This window comes from Momordica charantia (genome assembly GCF_013281855.1).
Source record: "Momordica charantia cultivar OHB3-1 chromosome 3 unlocalized genomic scaffold, Mcharantia_2.0 BLBB01000003.1, whole genome shotgun sequence".
NCBI lineage: Eukaryota > Viridiplantae > Streptophyta > Magnoliopsida > Cucurbitales > Cucurbitaceae > Momordica > Momordica charantia.
In genome coordinates, this window is record NW_028275161.1 from 16,033,620 (window position 1) to 16,047,834 (window position 14,215).

A 14,215-nucleotide genomic window follows, 5' to 3' on the forward strand; every position below is an offset into this window, starting at 1 on the left:
TGCAAACCAACGTTAAATAAGTTTTTGAATATTTATTATATGGTTTGCTTTGTAGATTAATTTGTTGAGATGGATATGATTTTTTATGATTACAATTTGGTTTTTAGTACAACATGTGGGAGTGAGAGATTGAACTGAAGATATATATACGTCAATTACTGCTCAATTATACTCTTGATTTTAATTTCCATTCATATTAATTGATAAATATAATAAAAAAACTCACAATTAAACATAGCTCAACTCAATAAAATACTTCAATTCTAAAAAAAATAAAACCTCAATATAATACTTGTTACTTCCCATCTCAAAGTTCCATCTTCCACAACTCAATTTAAGTCTAAAATCCAATTGGATAAAATTGAAAGTCTTGAGAGAGAGAGAGAGAGAAAAAAAAAAACTTAATCTTCACATCGTAAGTTGGTTACCATTTACAATTTCTACCAATCAAATCACAGTGGGTTTCTTGAATTTTGGCAATTTCGAAATTGGGGCGACGCAAGCTGAAGATCCCGAATTCGCATCACTGCTGGTCCATGGAGCAGAATCATGAAGTCAAAGGCTAGTTCGCCATGGTTATGAGTCTCCATTTTCCACCAAACCCTTCGACTCCAACAATTCCCTCTCTCCAATTTCTCAAACTTGATCGCCACCTTCTTTTTCTGCATCAATGTCCAGACCCCTTCTTGAAATCATCACCATTTTGGTGCTTTTCGGCACCCTTTGCCTCTCATGCCGTCTCTCTATTGCTTCTCCGCTCAATCACCGCTACAATGTCGGAGATCCAGTTCCATTTTTCGTGAATAAAGTCGGACCTCTGAGCAATCCCAGGTAGTTCGTTCAAACCCCACTATCGTTTACTAATTGGAGCTTCTTGCTGGTTGATTAATTTGTAAGAATTAGAAGCCTTATGATTCTGAAGGAGTGAAGTGTGGAATTCAAACTGTGTTGGGGATTGTTGTGTGTGTCCAATGAGTTCTTGACGAAGATCATATCCATGGATAGGTTAGAAGTAGATAGTACCAAATATTAGATGACGTACGGAATGGAACTTTGATATTGACTGAAATGTGGAGAAAGTATCAAATTGAAATTTATATATTAATTGAAGTTAAGCAGAATCTGATATTCATGAATTTTGGAAGCAAATGTGAAAGTCGGCCTAGAATTTTTTGTGCAACGAGTCTATTGGAGCAAGAATGGTCATCTATTGTTCTCTCTCTCTTTTGTGTATCTTGCTTCCACTCCAATCTTACTGTTTACTTTGATTCTTGTTTTCTTTGCAGTGAGACCTACCAATACTATGGATTACCATTCTGCCGTCCAGGTTAGCCTTTTAAAGGATGATAGCCTGATTGAAAGCCTTTCAAGTTTTAATCAATAATAGATCTATGAAGGTTCTGGTTTTAAGATAGTTTCCATAATTTGAACCTCGAGGTGACGGAACCACCAAGCTAAGGGTACTTTTGAAATATATGATAGTTAAAATTGCTCTAGTTGCATCATGATTTATACTTCTTGTATTAGCTCCTTGAGAACGTTGAATGGTATTGGCTTCCTGTAAGAATATTCGGTTGTTTTTCATGAGGTAGAAAGGTAGTCTACGTGTAGGTTCACTTATGGTGCAATTTTTCTATATGAAATAATTGGTTTGAAGGTCTTCTCTCTAGCTTGCAGATCCAGTAGTCCAAAAGAAGGAAACCTTGGGGGAGGTTTTAAATGGTGACCGCCTGACTGGTGCCTTGTATGGGATGAAATTTAGGGAAGACAAACATTGGGAGACTCTGTGTGAAAAGAAGCTAAAAGGTTCTGAAGTTTCATTGTTCAGGGAAGCTGTCAGGAATGATTTTTACTTCCAAATGTATTGTGATGATCTTCCAGTGTGGGGTTTCATTGGCAAAATTGATGAACAGAGTTGGTCCCTAGACAAGCAGGGTCCAAAATATTTTCTCTTCACACATATTCAGTTTGATGCTTTCTTCAATGGGAACCAAATTGTCGAAGTCAATGCTTTTAGTGACCCAAATCATGTAATTGATATAACGGATGATGTTGAACTCAATGTTAAGTTCACTTATTCCATTTTTTGGAATGAAACTTCAGCGCGGTATGGAAATAGGATGAACAAATATTCGAAGGCTTCTCTACTGCCTATCAGTCAGAAAATCCACCGGTTTTCATTACTGAATTCAATTGCTATAATCATTCTGTTGATGGGACTGCTTACTTTGCTTTTTATGCGCCGTCTCAAGAATGATTTGAGGAAGTAATGTCTTGTTAATAAATTTACTTGATTGGCGCAATAAAGGTAGTTTTGTGAATTGGCCAACCTAATTTTGTTTGCCATTTAGGTGTTCTGGTGGTGATGAAGAGGATGAACGAGAGGTTGTTTGGAAAACTCTTCATGGAGATGTATTTAGATGTCCTTCAAATTTGCCCCTCTTTTGTGCTGTTTTGGGCGTTGGTACACAGCTACTGACTATGTAAGTTAAATTGATCTATTTCTTCTAGAAGCTATTTGTTTATCATAAAGTATTGATAGGCTTCAACTTTTCCTGCATGCCATCTAATTTTTGTATTAAAGAATGAGACAGAGAGAGAGGAGAGAGGTGTCACCTAGTAGGAAGTAGGACACTGGGATCTGAAGTTACATGAAAGTAGCAGAGTGAAGGATAGAGAGAGAGACATAATGGATAAATAGAGATCTTAAGGATATCACGTAGTAGGAAGTAGGACACTGGGATCGAACTGACAAGAAAATAGCAGAGTGAAAGGAGAAATTGGCAGTTCAGAATTTATTTATTTTTCCCTTCATGAAAAAAGAATTTGATTTTTGGAAAACCTACAAAAAAATAGAGCTGAAGAGGTGGCCTTTGGTTGTGCTTTGCTTTAAGTATCATAAAATTGAATACTATTATGAGAATACAAGTGTGCCTACAGAAAATAGAAGAGTGCAGCAAAGATATAGCAGTAGAATAATCCATCCACTGGGCCAACTTGAATATAAACTTCGCAGAAAGATTCTCCTCTCTCTCTCCCCTATCTACCCTTCCTTCCTCTATTTTTAGCTCATTTACAACTGCCATACCTGTCAAATCCCTTACTGACCTATATAGATTTTGATATCTAATACTCCTGCCTACCTAAAGTATCATTTTATGCTCGAGGCAATGTTGTGACACCCTGACAAACCCAAATCCAACAAACTACTCAACCTAATAACTAACCAGCTTATAAAACTGTATAGGTCATTTTGGTATCTTATATCTATCTCCATGTTTCTCAGTTTTGTAGATCAAAATTTTCAAATATGTTTTTTCTAATCTTTCAGGAGTCTGTCAATTACAGTGATATGCTCTTATAGTTCTGCACACTATACCTGTTAATCTGGGTGATCCACAACTTTGCTAGAGTCATAGTTCCTCTTTCTTGCTTTACCTAGTCTTATAATGTGCTGTATTTTATCTTATGTGATTTTTCCCTTCCGACTTATGCGATGGGATCACCTTTTCGTTCACTTCCCCATGGCTTATAGGTGTCGGACTGCTTTATTTAAGATATTTGATATAACTATTATTCTGCCTCGAACTGCTGATTTGTGGCTTTTCGAGGCTCTCCAAGGTTGGCATCTAAAAGGCAAAGCAAAAGTTTTGTGGAGCAACGCTGTTCATGGTATTTTGTTGGGGCATATGGAGAGAGTGAAACCGAACATTCAAATTTCTTATTCCTTATGGTGTCTAAACCATAAGAAATTATTTTGAAATTATAGCTTATCTATGATACATTGATACTGCAAGATTGGAGAAAACTGATGCGAAGGGTCCATTAGTCAAGTAGAAGTCAATTATGACAGATTGCGTAAAGAAAAGTTGTCCTAGAATACCGAAATATTGTTATTGTGAAGGCTAATACTTGTATTACTTTAGTGTGATTATCTTCAAATCTATAAATTTTGTTTCACTCATTCTGTATATAATTTTTTCTACAGGTTTTGCAGTTTATTTCTTCTGGCGTTTCTGGGTATCCTTTACCCGTACAATCGTGGATCACTATTCACTTCCATTATTTTGATCTATTCTCTTACATCTGTGGTTTCTGGGTATACATCTGCTTCTTTCTACTGCCAGTTTGCAGAGAATGGATGGGTAAATTTTGCCTCTGTGTTAATTCTTCGTGGTCTGTTGTATTTCCTCATCTTTTTTGATATGAACTTCCTCATTTTCAGGAGAAAAGTGTTATTCTATCAGGGATTCTGTATTTGGGGCCCTCATTCGTCATAATTTCGATCCTTAATATTGTTGCTATATCTAATGGAACTACTGCAGCACTTCCGATTGGCACCATCATAGTGATTCTTATCATATATACTTTTATCAGCCTCCCATTGCTTGCATTTGGTGGCATAATAGGACACCGTTTTAGATCCGAGTTTCAAGCGCCTTGCGCCACCAAGCGTAACCCGCGAGAGATTCCACCTTTGGCTTGGTTCAGAAAGCTACCTTGTCAAATGTTCATCAGTGGTCTGTTGTCGTTCAGCGCAGTCGTTCTCGAATTGCATCACTTGTATGCAAGCATGTGGGGTTTCAAAATTTTCACTCTTCCTAACATTCTGTTCATCACATTCATCATCCTTGTCATACTCACTGCAATCTTGAGTGTTGGTTTGACTTACATTCAGCTATCTGTTGAAGATCATCAATGGTGGTGGAGGTATCTACTATGTCCTTGCAAATCCTTAAATGGTGCATGCTTGTTTTTTATTGAATGTTCTCCATTTTCTTCGATATAATTTCTGCATTTTTCGACTTTGCAGATCGGTGTTCTCTGGGGGCTCAACGGCCATATTTATGTTTGGATATTGCATTTACTTCTACGCCAGATCAAATATGAATGGTTTCTTGCAGCTTAGCTTCTTTTTAGGCTACAATGCGTGTATATGTTATGCATTCTTCCTGATGCTTGGAGTAATAAGTTTTCGCATTTCCTTGGTTTTTGTTCGACGTATTTATGACGCTGTCAAAAGCGAATGAGTCTACTTGATAATGTCTCCGTTTCTATCGAGGGAAAAAGAAACTAGTAATTGGCCAATGTTTGTCTCGGACCATGACATCTATGAAGTTTTTTCATCCACTTGAAGAGGTTCTTGACGTTTTTTCATCCACTTGAAGGGCTTCCAAGAAAGGAAGAAAACGCGCTGTTCAAATTCGGTAATCGTTGAAGATAAAAATCTGTTAGAAGGTAGAATCTGAGTGAAAACAAGTTCTTGCATTGTTTTTTGTTTGGAACAAGTATTCATTCTTAAGATTTTGGACTTCCTTTTGAATGGTATTTTTTTTTTCTCCCTTTCATGAAGAGATTGATACAATGGTTGATGTTTCTACTCCATCTTTATTTTTGAAGGAAATGAATGAGGACGGATTAGAAGTTGGAATACTTCAAAACAAGCCTCTTTTTACATTTATTTATTTTTACCCTTGGAAACTTTTTTTTTTCATTATTGATAAATATGTTTTTTTTTTCTGGGTCTAAAACATACTTTTTGACTTTAGTTAATTTTAGTTTTTGTACTTTATACTTTTATTTATTTTAATCATTGTACGAAAATAAAAACAAAAATGACTAAAATGAATAAAAGTTGAAAATATAGGGATAAAAAAAATATAAATACCAAAATAGTATTTAAATCAATTATTATTAGCTTACAAGTTACAAAATGAGATAGAGAAGTTAAGTTAAGAATGATAGTTAAGTTAGAAATAGATGATAGATTAAATTTTAATTTTTGGATAATATAAGAACTAAGATGAAAGTTGAGTTAAAATTAATCATTAAAATAATAATTCATCGATGAATTCATTTGAGAATGAGATGAGAGATATTATTTTCCATTATAGATGAGTTTTGTTACCTTTTAATTTTTGCACACCTCATCCTCCCACTTCATCAGATTTTTAGGTATCTCAAGAAAATTATATATATAATACAACAGGTGAAGTAGGAGGTTCGAACTTAAATCAGACGCTAATCACTTGAATTGAAGTTAAGTTCATGTTGACCTTAATAATAAGATATATATATAATTGTATATATAAAGATAAAGTATTTATATAAAACCACATCAACAATTCTTTTTTAAAATTTTCTAAATTCCATGGAATACTGGCAGTGTCTTTGGATTAGTTTCCTAAGTCATTAGAGGGCAAAAAATGATTTTTTTTTTAAATTTATTTTTTCAAATATAGAGTATTTGATAACGGAATCACTCTTGAAATAATCAAATTGATTTATAATCATTTTTTTAATCATTACTTTGATTATCTAAAAAGTTATTCTAAAGTGATTGACCGAGAATCACTTTAAAATAACTTTATAATAATCTACCATATGTAAAATCATTTTAAAATAAAATTTTGATAATCTATTGTTTGTAAAATTATTTTTGATATGGTATAATCAAACAAACCAGTCATTCGTAGTTTAAAAAATTTTAACCAAATATACAAATATTTTAATTAAAGCTAGCTTTATTAAGAGTGTTTGAAAAAGAAAAGAAAAATTTATTTAAAAAATGACTAAATTAGAAAGCATGTCAAACTCATATTTATTCTAAGATATGTACTATTTTAAATGCTTTAAATTATTTTACAAATGTCAACGTGAGTCCGTGGTAATTGATATATATCTCCAATCAAAAAGTTGTGAGTTCGATCTCCCACCCGACATGTTATATTAAAAAAAAAACCAACCAAATATAAACTTTCAAAACTTGAATTTTTTATTTTTATTTTTTTACCTGAAAACTTGAATTTGTTATAGCTCTCTCTCTTTTTCTTTTCTTTTTGTTGAATCACTTTTTGGGGAGCCCGATCGAGTCGAGAAGATGGATTTTGTCAAACCGATCAGACCGACTGTCAAAGGTTATAAAAGTTAGGTCTGGACCAAATCTCCTTGAAACTTGTGATTAAAAGGAAATTATAAAGCTAACACTGGTGTGGTCACTCCGATGCTTAAGTCAGTTGATGAACTTGACTAAAAAGATAGATAAGGAGATGTCTTCACTTACCTTGAATGGTTGCTCTTCTTCCATATTTATAGGAGGTGAGTTGACTATTAGACTCATATATCACGGTTGTACTATGCATTGGGCGTGCTAAGGCGTCGCAGTATTATAGCGTTAACTTCCTTACTTTAGTGTGCAGCTGCACTAAAACGATCGTGGGCTGTAATATTGCATATGAATCGCAATGTATTGTGCATAAGTGTTTGGTATATGGATTGCAGTATACGGGTCGTTATTTTAGTGCTACTCATGCTGCATTTCTTCTCTTCGCCCAACTTAATACAAAAACCATTTTAGTGGTGCACCCTTCTTCCCTAGACCCAATTTTAGCAAAGCCATTTTAGTGCTACACACTTCCCTTGGTCCAGTCTTAGCACAAAAATATAGTGCATTCTTGATGTGGGTCCCAACAGTAGCCCCCTCACCTCAAGTTTTTATGGTTTTTCAAATCCTTGAGGTGAAAGTTTTGGTCTTCCCTTTCTTTTCTCCTTCTTGCCGCTGTCGGCCGCTTGCTGTCTCCCCCTTTTTTTGTGCGTTTTTCTTTGCGTTTAACCGAGCCATATGCGTGTCTGACTCTTGTATTGTGCTATTTTTACGTCGTGTGCCCCGCGCTATACTCCCCTTCCTCTCTTCCTTTTTTGCCGCCGCCGACCATCTGCCGTTTTTTTAATCAAACTATTGTGCATGCATCATCTGGCTTTTCGTGGTGCGCTATCTTTGCGCTGCACGTCCCGCACTATACTGTGAGTATTTCCTTTCGAGTCGTTCTATTTTTTAGTTCATAATGCGCTATCCCCCCTTGTTGTTCTGTTCTTGCTGTATTTGCACTTTTGTTTTAGCTCTATTTTCGCTATATCTTCACCTTTTTGCCTATGAGTTTGCTCAGGCTCGATTAATTTAGCGCTGCATAGGTGGTTGCCGCTTCTATATTTCGTTCTCTGGCCTTTTGTGCAGTGTCTGACTACTTTTTTTCTACTGGTTGAATTTTGGATGTTGTTTAATATCTTTGTCGCTTACCTCTGCTTTTCATAGTTGTGCTACCTCCACCTATAATTTGGATTGAATGAAGTAGAGCTATCCTTTAATTTGGAATTTAGGTGTAACTGCCGAATTATGGTTCCTTATTTTTGGGGTGCTTTGGGTGTGCATATAAGAAGATAATTTTTTCTTTTGATAGCTAACTGTTGGACCGGTGAAGGACACTGAAGAGAAATTTGAAGTTTGAAATAAGGCCTTATAAGGTAACCTTAATACTCTTTGACTTTTATTTTTCAGCATGTTTGGCTTGGGTGGTGAGGATTCTAATGTGTGGGATTATGAGCGGCTAAGTCTGTTGTACGAATTACGAGACCTAGGCTTGCCAACGGTTCTCCATTTATGGAGAGGTTTCCATTTCTTGTTTCACCTCTTGATGATTTGATGAGGAATGGTTCATTTGAATGTACTAATGTAAATTTTGGAGATGTTAATAGCCACTGGATTTATGGTTTTGATAGGATGATTAATGAGCCTCCCGGTATTGGGTTTTCTAGAGAAAGAGAGATACTGGAACCGATAGTTACTGATAGAGGGATGGATATAGTGCCTGTATCTGGACATGAATTTGTGTTGGTATTACCAGGAATCCCTTTACGAATTCTGCATGAAGACTTAGATTATTATCGCTCCCGATACTGTATTCCAGCATCAGTCTTTATGAGAGTCCCTGAATCTCATGAGCATATGAAACATCCCCCCGAGGGAGAGACAACTCTGTATACAAAAATGTTTGAGAACGGGGTGCGATTGCCTCTCCATCCGTTTATTCAGCGTTTCTTATGTGAGCTCCAGGTAGCTCCGACACAGTTACCCCCAAACAGTTGGAACATGCTACTTGGTAGTTATATCGCCTGGAGTCGTTTTAAGGGAGGGGAAGAACTGAAGGGATGTCAATCCCGGAGCGGAAGCGGACCGTTGTTCGTGACATTTGGGAAACAAAATCACAAAGTGCAAGAAGAAAAAACACAGGGGAAAAATTACCTTTGAAGAACGTTTCTTCAATTTTTTCCTAACGAACACCACCACTGAATCTTCCTTACTATCCTCTTGGGTTTCGAGATCACGCTTGTGGGAGCGTTTCCTTGGAACGAGAGGGAGAGTTTGAGAGAGATCAATCCACAGAGAAGAATGGGAGTTCTGTTTTCATCCTGTTCTGTAACCATTGCAGAACTTCTACAAAAAACCAGTGACGTGGGGAGTTACCCCACGTCACATAACTCCCCACTTCTGTGCAATAATGCAGGGGAGTTAAATATTAATATTAATATATATATAATAATTAATATATAATTAATTAATTAATCAATCATATTAATTAATAAAAGTTAATTAATTATTAATATAATTAATAATTAATTTATATAATTAATAATTAATTAATTTTATTTGAATCTCATTCAAATAATTTCTCTCATAATATATAGTTTTAATTTATAATTAACTATATATTATAATGTATCAATATACATATAATCCCTTAAGTAATTTGAACAATTCAAATTCTTCCAAAACTTGATCCTCGTTTTACCCGTTATGAGCTAGCAAGGGGACCTAATGGACCTACAAATCCGAAGCTCCAACGATACGAGATTAATCGGTTAAACTCATTTACCAAGTTAATCAACATTCGTTAACTACGGGTCATTCCACTAAAGACCCGCAGTTGCACTATTCTCACTGCAGAACGTTTTCGTGTCCACGGATATACGACCATTAATGACAAGTCAATCCTTCATGAGTGCTTGTAACTCAAGTTGGGTCAAATTACCGTTTTACCCCTGAGTTACATCTTACTCCTTAAATACCACTGCTCCTCTAATCAACAACCCGGTTATGGTCCGACCAATAACCGGAAGTCTCTCTCGGGCCAATGAGAGGGTGGGGCCCATCGTTCAAGTCCCGGAGTCAGCATTTAAGAGAACACTCATCTACCCCCCTAAAGTCGGGGAGGATTGAATTCCATCTTGTGAAGTTATGTTCCCAGCTCCCCACTCGGTCTCGTCCCCAAAATGGTAGGAATATTGAGTCGGCAACTCGGGCCACTCTCACGCATACAGATCAAAGGACGAGCTCTCACGGGCAGGAGTCCATAACTCACTCAGGATTGAGAATGAGTTGTCTGGTCATTCTAAGAAACAGCAATCTATTAGTTAATGGTGTTACATCTAAAGATTGACTATTTCGTGGTCTGGTCTTATATAAACTCATTGTATAGGATACCCCAACTCGCATGTCTCCACACGAACGACCTGGATCGAGTCGTCTGTAACCTTTACAGAGTGGGTCGTATCCATAGTGTTGTCAGGATAAGGTACCCAGCCTTATCCATATACTATAGACCCCTTAGGTTATTCACGGGACATTATCCACTTGTATATCAGGGTATATCAAATATATACCTCGTATATCAAAGGTATATCAAATATATACCCAATATATCAAATATATACCCAGTACATATACTGTCCCGGTTACACTAAAATAACCTCGGATGTTTAGTTTATTGGATTTTGGACAATGGAATGCTATGAATTCAACAACAAATTTATTGAATAAAACTTTATTGAATATAGATTTGTTTTTACACAAAATACAAACTACGAGTTTAGGGCAACACACCCAACAATAACTTGATATTTCTAATGTTTTGCATGTGTTTACTCTAAAGGTAGCCCGCCCAAGGAGAATTTGTTTGTGTATCTTTCAAGGAATAAGGAGAAAAGACACTCGGACGAGAGAGAGAGAGAACGAAGCTAGACCTGATAAAGGGGCTGAAGGGGAGAAAGCTGATCCTAGCCTCAAGGTTGTAGAAGGGCGGGAATCTCGAGGTGAGGTCCTTTCGAGGATATCTATGTGCCATTCTCGGTAGATGGTTACATGTCCAAGCTCTAATAGACATTGGAAAGAGTCTTGGTTTTGGGTGAGCGAGGATTGGCTCGCAAGTAGTGTCGACAATTATGTGGTTCCCTCCAGGTTCGGGACACCGGGTCAGTGGTTCTTGTTTTCCCTTTTCTGCTTTAACTGATATCTTGGTTTTCTTATTAACTTCATTTCTATTAAACTGGTATTTTTATAGTGAAAATTTGACTTTTATGTGATTCTCTAGCTTCTGTTTGTGCTCCATCAGACATGGGGCCACTTTTCTCAAGAGATCGTTATTTCTTCGACTGAGCCTTCAGATCCACCTCCTATTATGATAGCTCCTCCATTACTTACTTCTACCAAACTGAGGGGTGTTACTCCACCGACTGGGTTTCCATTTTTCGAGGATCCCCTTAGGGGAGGTTCTTCTTCTCCTCCAGAGACTTTGTTTCCATTTTTTAATTTCCCAGGTCCTTATCAAGCCCCCATCTCCCAAGGGGTTGCTGATAGGGAGGGTCGACGTGTCTATGATAAGTTGCAGACTTTGTCACTATATGAAGTATTTGAGTTTGGGGATCCTAATCGGGAATTTTGTCAGGGTCTTTTTTAGCGCAGGGTTAGTTTTACTTTTGGATTGTAAGTGTCTTTCCTTTTAAATCCTACTGATGGTGAGATCGGGAGCTCAACTCACCACATGGGGACCGAACTCGCTTATGCTTGGAAGTAGAAGGCAGATGCTGAGAAAGAGGCTTAGGCTCTTTCACACCGGTTTGAGCTACAAATAGTGGAGTTAGAAACTTCTGTGGAGCAAGCGCGTTCTGGTTAGAGTCAAGCAGAGGCCGAGATGAACGCGATGAAGGTGGCCTTCGAGCGTCGTGAGGCTGAACACAAAGTTGAGTTAGAGGTTGAGCATTCTCGTTTTGAGGCTCAGCGTGCTCCATTTAAGGCTATCCTAGGTGATGCGAAGAAGTTGGAGGAGGCCATGTAAAAGATTGGAGCGTAGGATGCCCTTGAACGAGAGATTATAGAGTTGAGCGTGGGCTGAGTCAGAGACCAGGTTAGTGAGAGGTTCCCTGATTTAGACTTTGGATTTCTTTTTGCATTGCTTCGTGCCAAGTGGGGTGGACCTCGTATACCTGGGCCTTCCAAGGTTGTCACGGGATGCGTCTTAGGTGCTAGCGAGACAGGGACAGATAACGCCAGAGGGTGCGTAGCATCTATTTTTACTGATATGGTGAGATCGGGCCTCATTGGTGATGAAGCTTCACCTGTTGATGTTAGTCCTTCTGAAGCTACCCGTCTGAGGGATTTAGTAGTCCGACCTGATGTGCCGTTAACTAGGGAAGAGTCTCAGGGCTAGCAGTATCATAACTTTGCTTGCTTTCTTTATTTTTAAACATTCGATGGTTTTATGTACTGAGAACTTTTATACTTGTATCTTTACAATATGACTTAGACTTTCCTTTCGCAACGTGCACTTTTATGGATAATATTTTCTTGAGATGTTCCACGTTCCATGGATGCTTCAATGGCTTGCCTTCAGAGTTTGCTAGATAACAAGTACCTGGTCGAGCAACTCGAATGACCTTGTACGAGCCCTCCCAGTTGGGTCCTAAAACTCCATCTGTGGTTTCTTTAGTATTTTGTGCCACTCGTCGTAACACCCAATCTCCCTCTTCAAATGCTTTCGGTCGAACATTTATGTTGTAACGTTGAGAGACCTGTTGACGGGTTTGAATCCGCTGCCAGGATACTTCCCGTAATTCTTCTATCAGATTAAGATGGAGCCTAAGGCGCTCATCGTTGGTGGCAGGGTTGTACTCCACTATTCGTAATGACAGAAGGCTTATTTTCACGGGGATCACAACTTCAACCCCAAAAGCGAGAGAAAAAGGATTTTCCCCTGTTGCAGTCTTTATTGTCGACCGATAGGCCCATAACATGTTGGGTAGTTCTTCCATCCACGCTCCTTTTAATGACTCTAGACAGGTTTTCAAATGTTGCTTCATGATCTTGTTCACAGCTTCCACCTGCCCATTGGATTGTGGGTGAGCCGGCGAGGAGCGAATATGACGAATGTTAAGTTGCTCACAAAAATTTCGGAAGTTGGCATTGTCAAACTGTTTTCCATTATCTGAGATGATAGCATGTGGGACACCAAATCGACATACAATATTTTGCCATACGAACTTTGTGATTTTCTTTTCAGTAATGGTGGCTAAGGCTTCAGCTTCTGCCCGCTAAGTAAAATAATCCACGGCCACTACTGCATACTTAATCTGGCCCTTTCCTCGTGGCAATGGTCCTATGATATCAATTCCTCATTGCTCGAAAGGCCAAGGGCTAATTTGGTAGATAGCGGTTCTGCCTGCATTCTTGGAATTGGGGTGAATCGTTGGCATCGATCGCACGTTTTGGTATATTGTTGAACATCATGTTGTAAGGTTGGCCAGTCGTATCCTTGTCGGATTATCTTATGGGCCAATGATCGTGCTTCTAGGTGATTACCACAAATTCCCTTGTGAATTTCCTATATCACGTACCTGGCATCTCTTTCGTCAAGACATTTCAAGAGCGATTGAGAGTAACCCCGCTTGTACAAAGCTCCCTAAACGAGCGTGTACTGGGTCGTTTGTCGTTTTAATCGATGGGCATCAATCACTTCAGTAGGTAGTTCTTCGGTGGTTAAATAATTAATTATCGGGTTCATCCATGACACATTGTCCGGAGTGTCCATGGTATTGGCATGTACTGCCTGTTGTATACTAGGATGAGGTACGAATTTAAAAGGTATTGTTCGCCCTATATATCAGTTTGATAGGCAGTTGCCAATTGAGCCAGTGCATCAGCATTTCTGTTTTCCGACCGGGGAACTTGTCAGATCTCCCATCTTGAAAATAAGGTGAGCAACTGTTGTACCTGTGTCTTGTATGCACTTAGCTTTTCTCCCTTTACCTGATATTCTCCCTTGACTTGGTTGACGAGTAGCATTGAATCACTGAGGACTGTTAAATGTTTAGCTTCATGACTTTCAGCCGTTTGGAGACCGGCAACCGGTGCTTCATACTCAGCTTCGTTATTGGAAGCCTTAAACCCAAATCTCAGTGCAATCTTTATACGTGTATCTTTCGGTGACAGTATTACTACTCCCGCTCTATATGTGTCTCTTTCGGCGACAGTATTACTACTCCCGCCTCGCATCCTTGTTGATAGAAGATTCGTCAACATAAACGGTCCAAAGTTCAGGATCGAGAG

The 14,215-nt window shown here is 38.1% G+C and overlaps 1 protein-coding gene across 2 annotated transcripts; it reads left to right on the top strand.

The window, feature by feature from the left end:
- The first annotated feature begins 378 nt into the window (after positions 1 to 378).
- Positions 379 to 5,346, top strand: LOC111012633 (transmembrane 9 superfamily member 5). 2 transcript variants are annotated; one of them, XM_022286854.2, is made up of 7 exons: positions 379 to 831; positions 1,287 to 1,327; positions 1,678 to 2,266; positions 2,352 to 2,483; positions 3,989 to 4,145; positions 4,226 to 4,710; positions 4,814 to 5,346. In XM_022286854.2, exons 1-7 carry the CDS (start codon positions 671 to 673, stop codon positions 5,028 to 5,030), a joined length of 1,782 nt encoding a protein of 593 aa, XP_022142546.1. In that variant the 5' UTR covers positions 379 to 670; the 3' UTR covers positions 5,031 to 5,346. The 2 variants fall into 2 exon arrangements, with proteins under 2 accessions (XP_022142546.1, XP_022142547.1); XM_022286855.2 differs by having other exon boundaries at positions 690 to 831; positions 1,671 to 2,266.
- Positions 5,347 to 14,215: the final 8,869 nt, after the last annotated feature.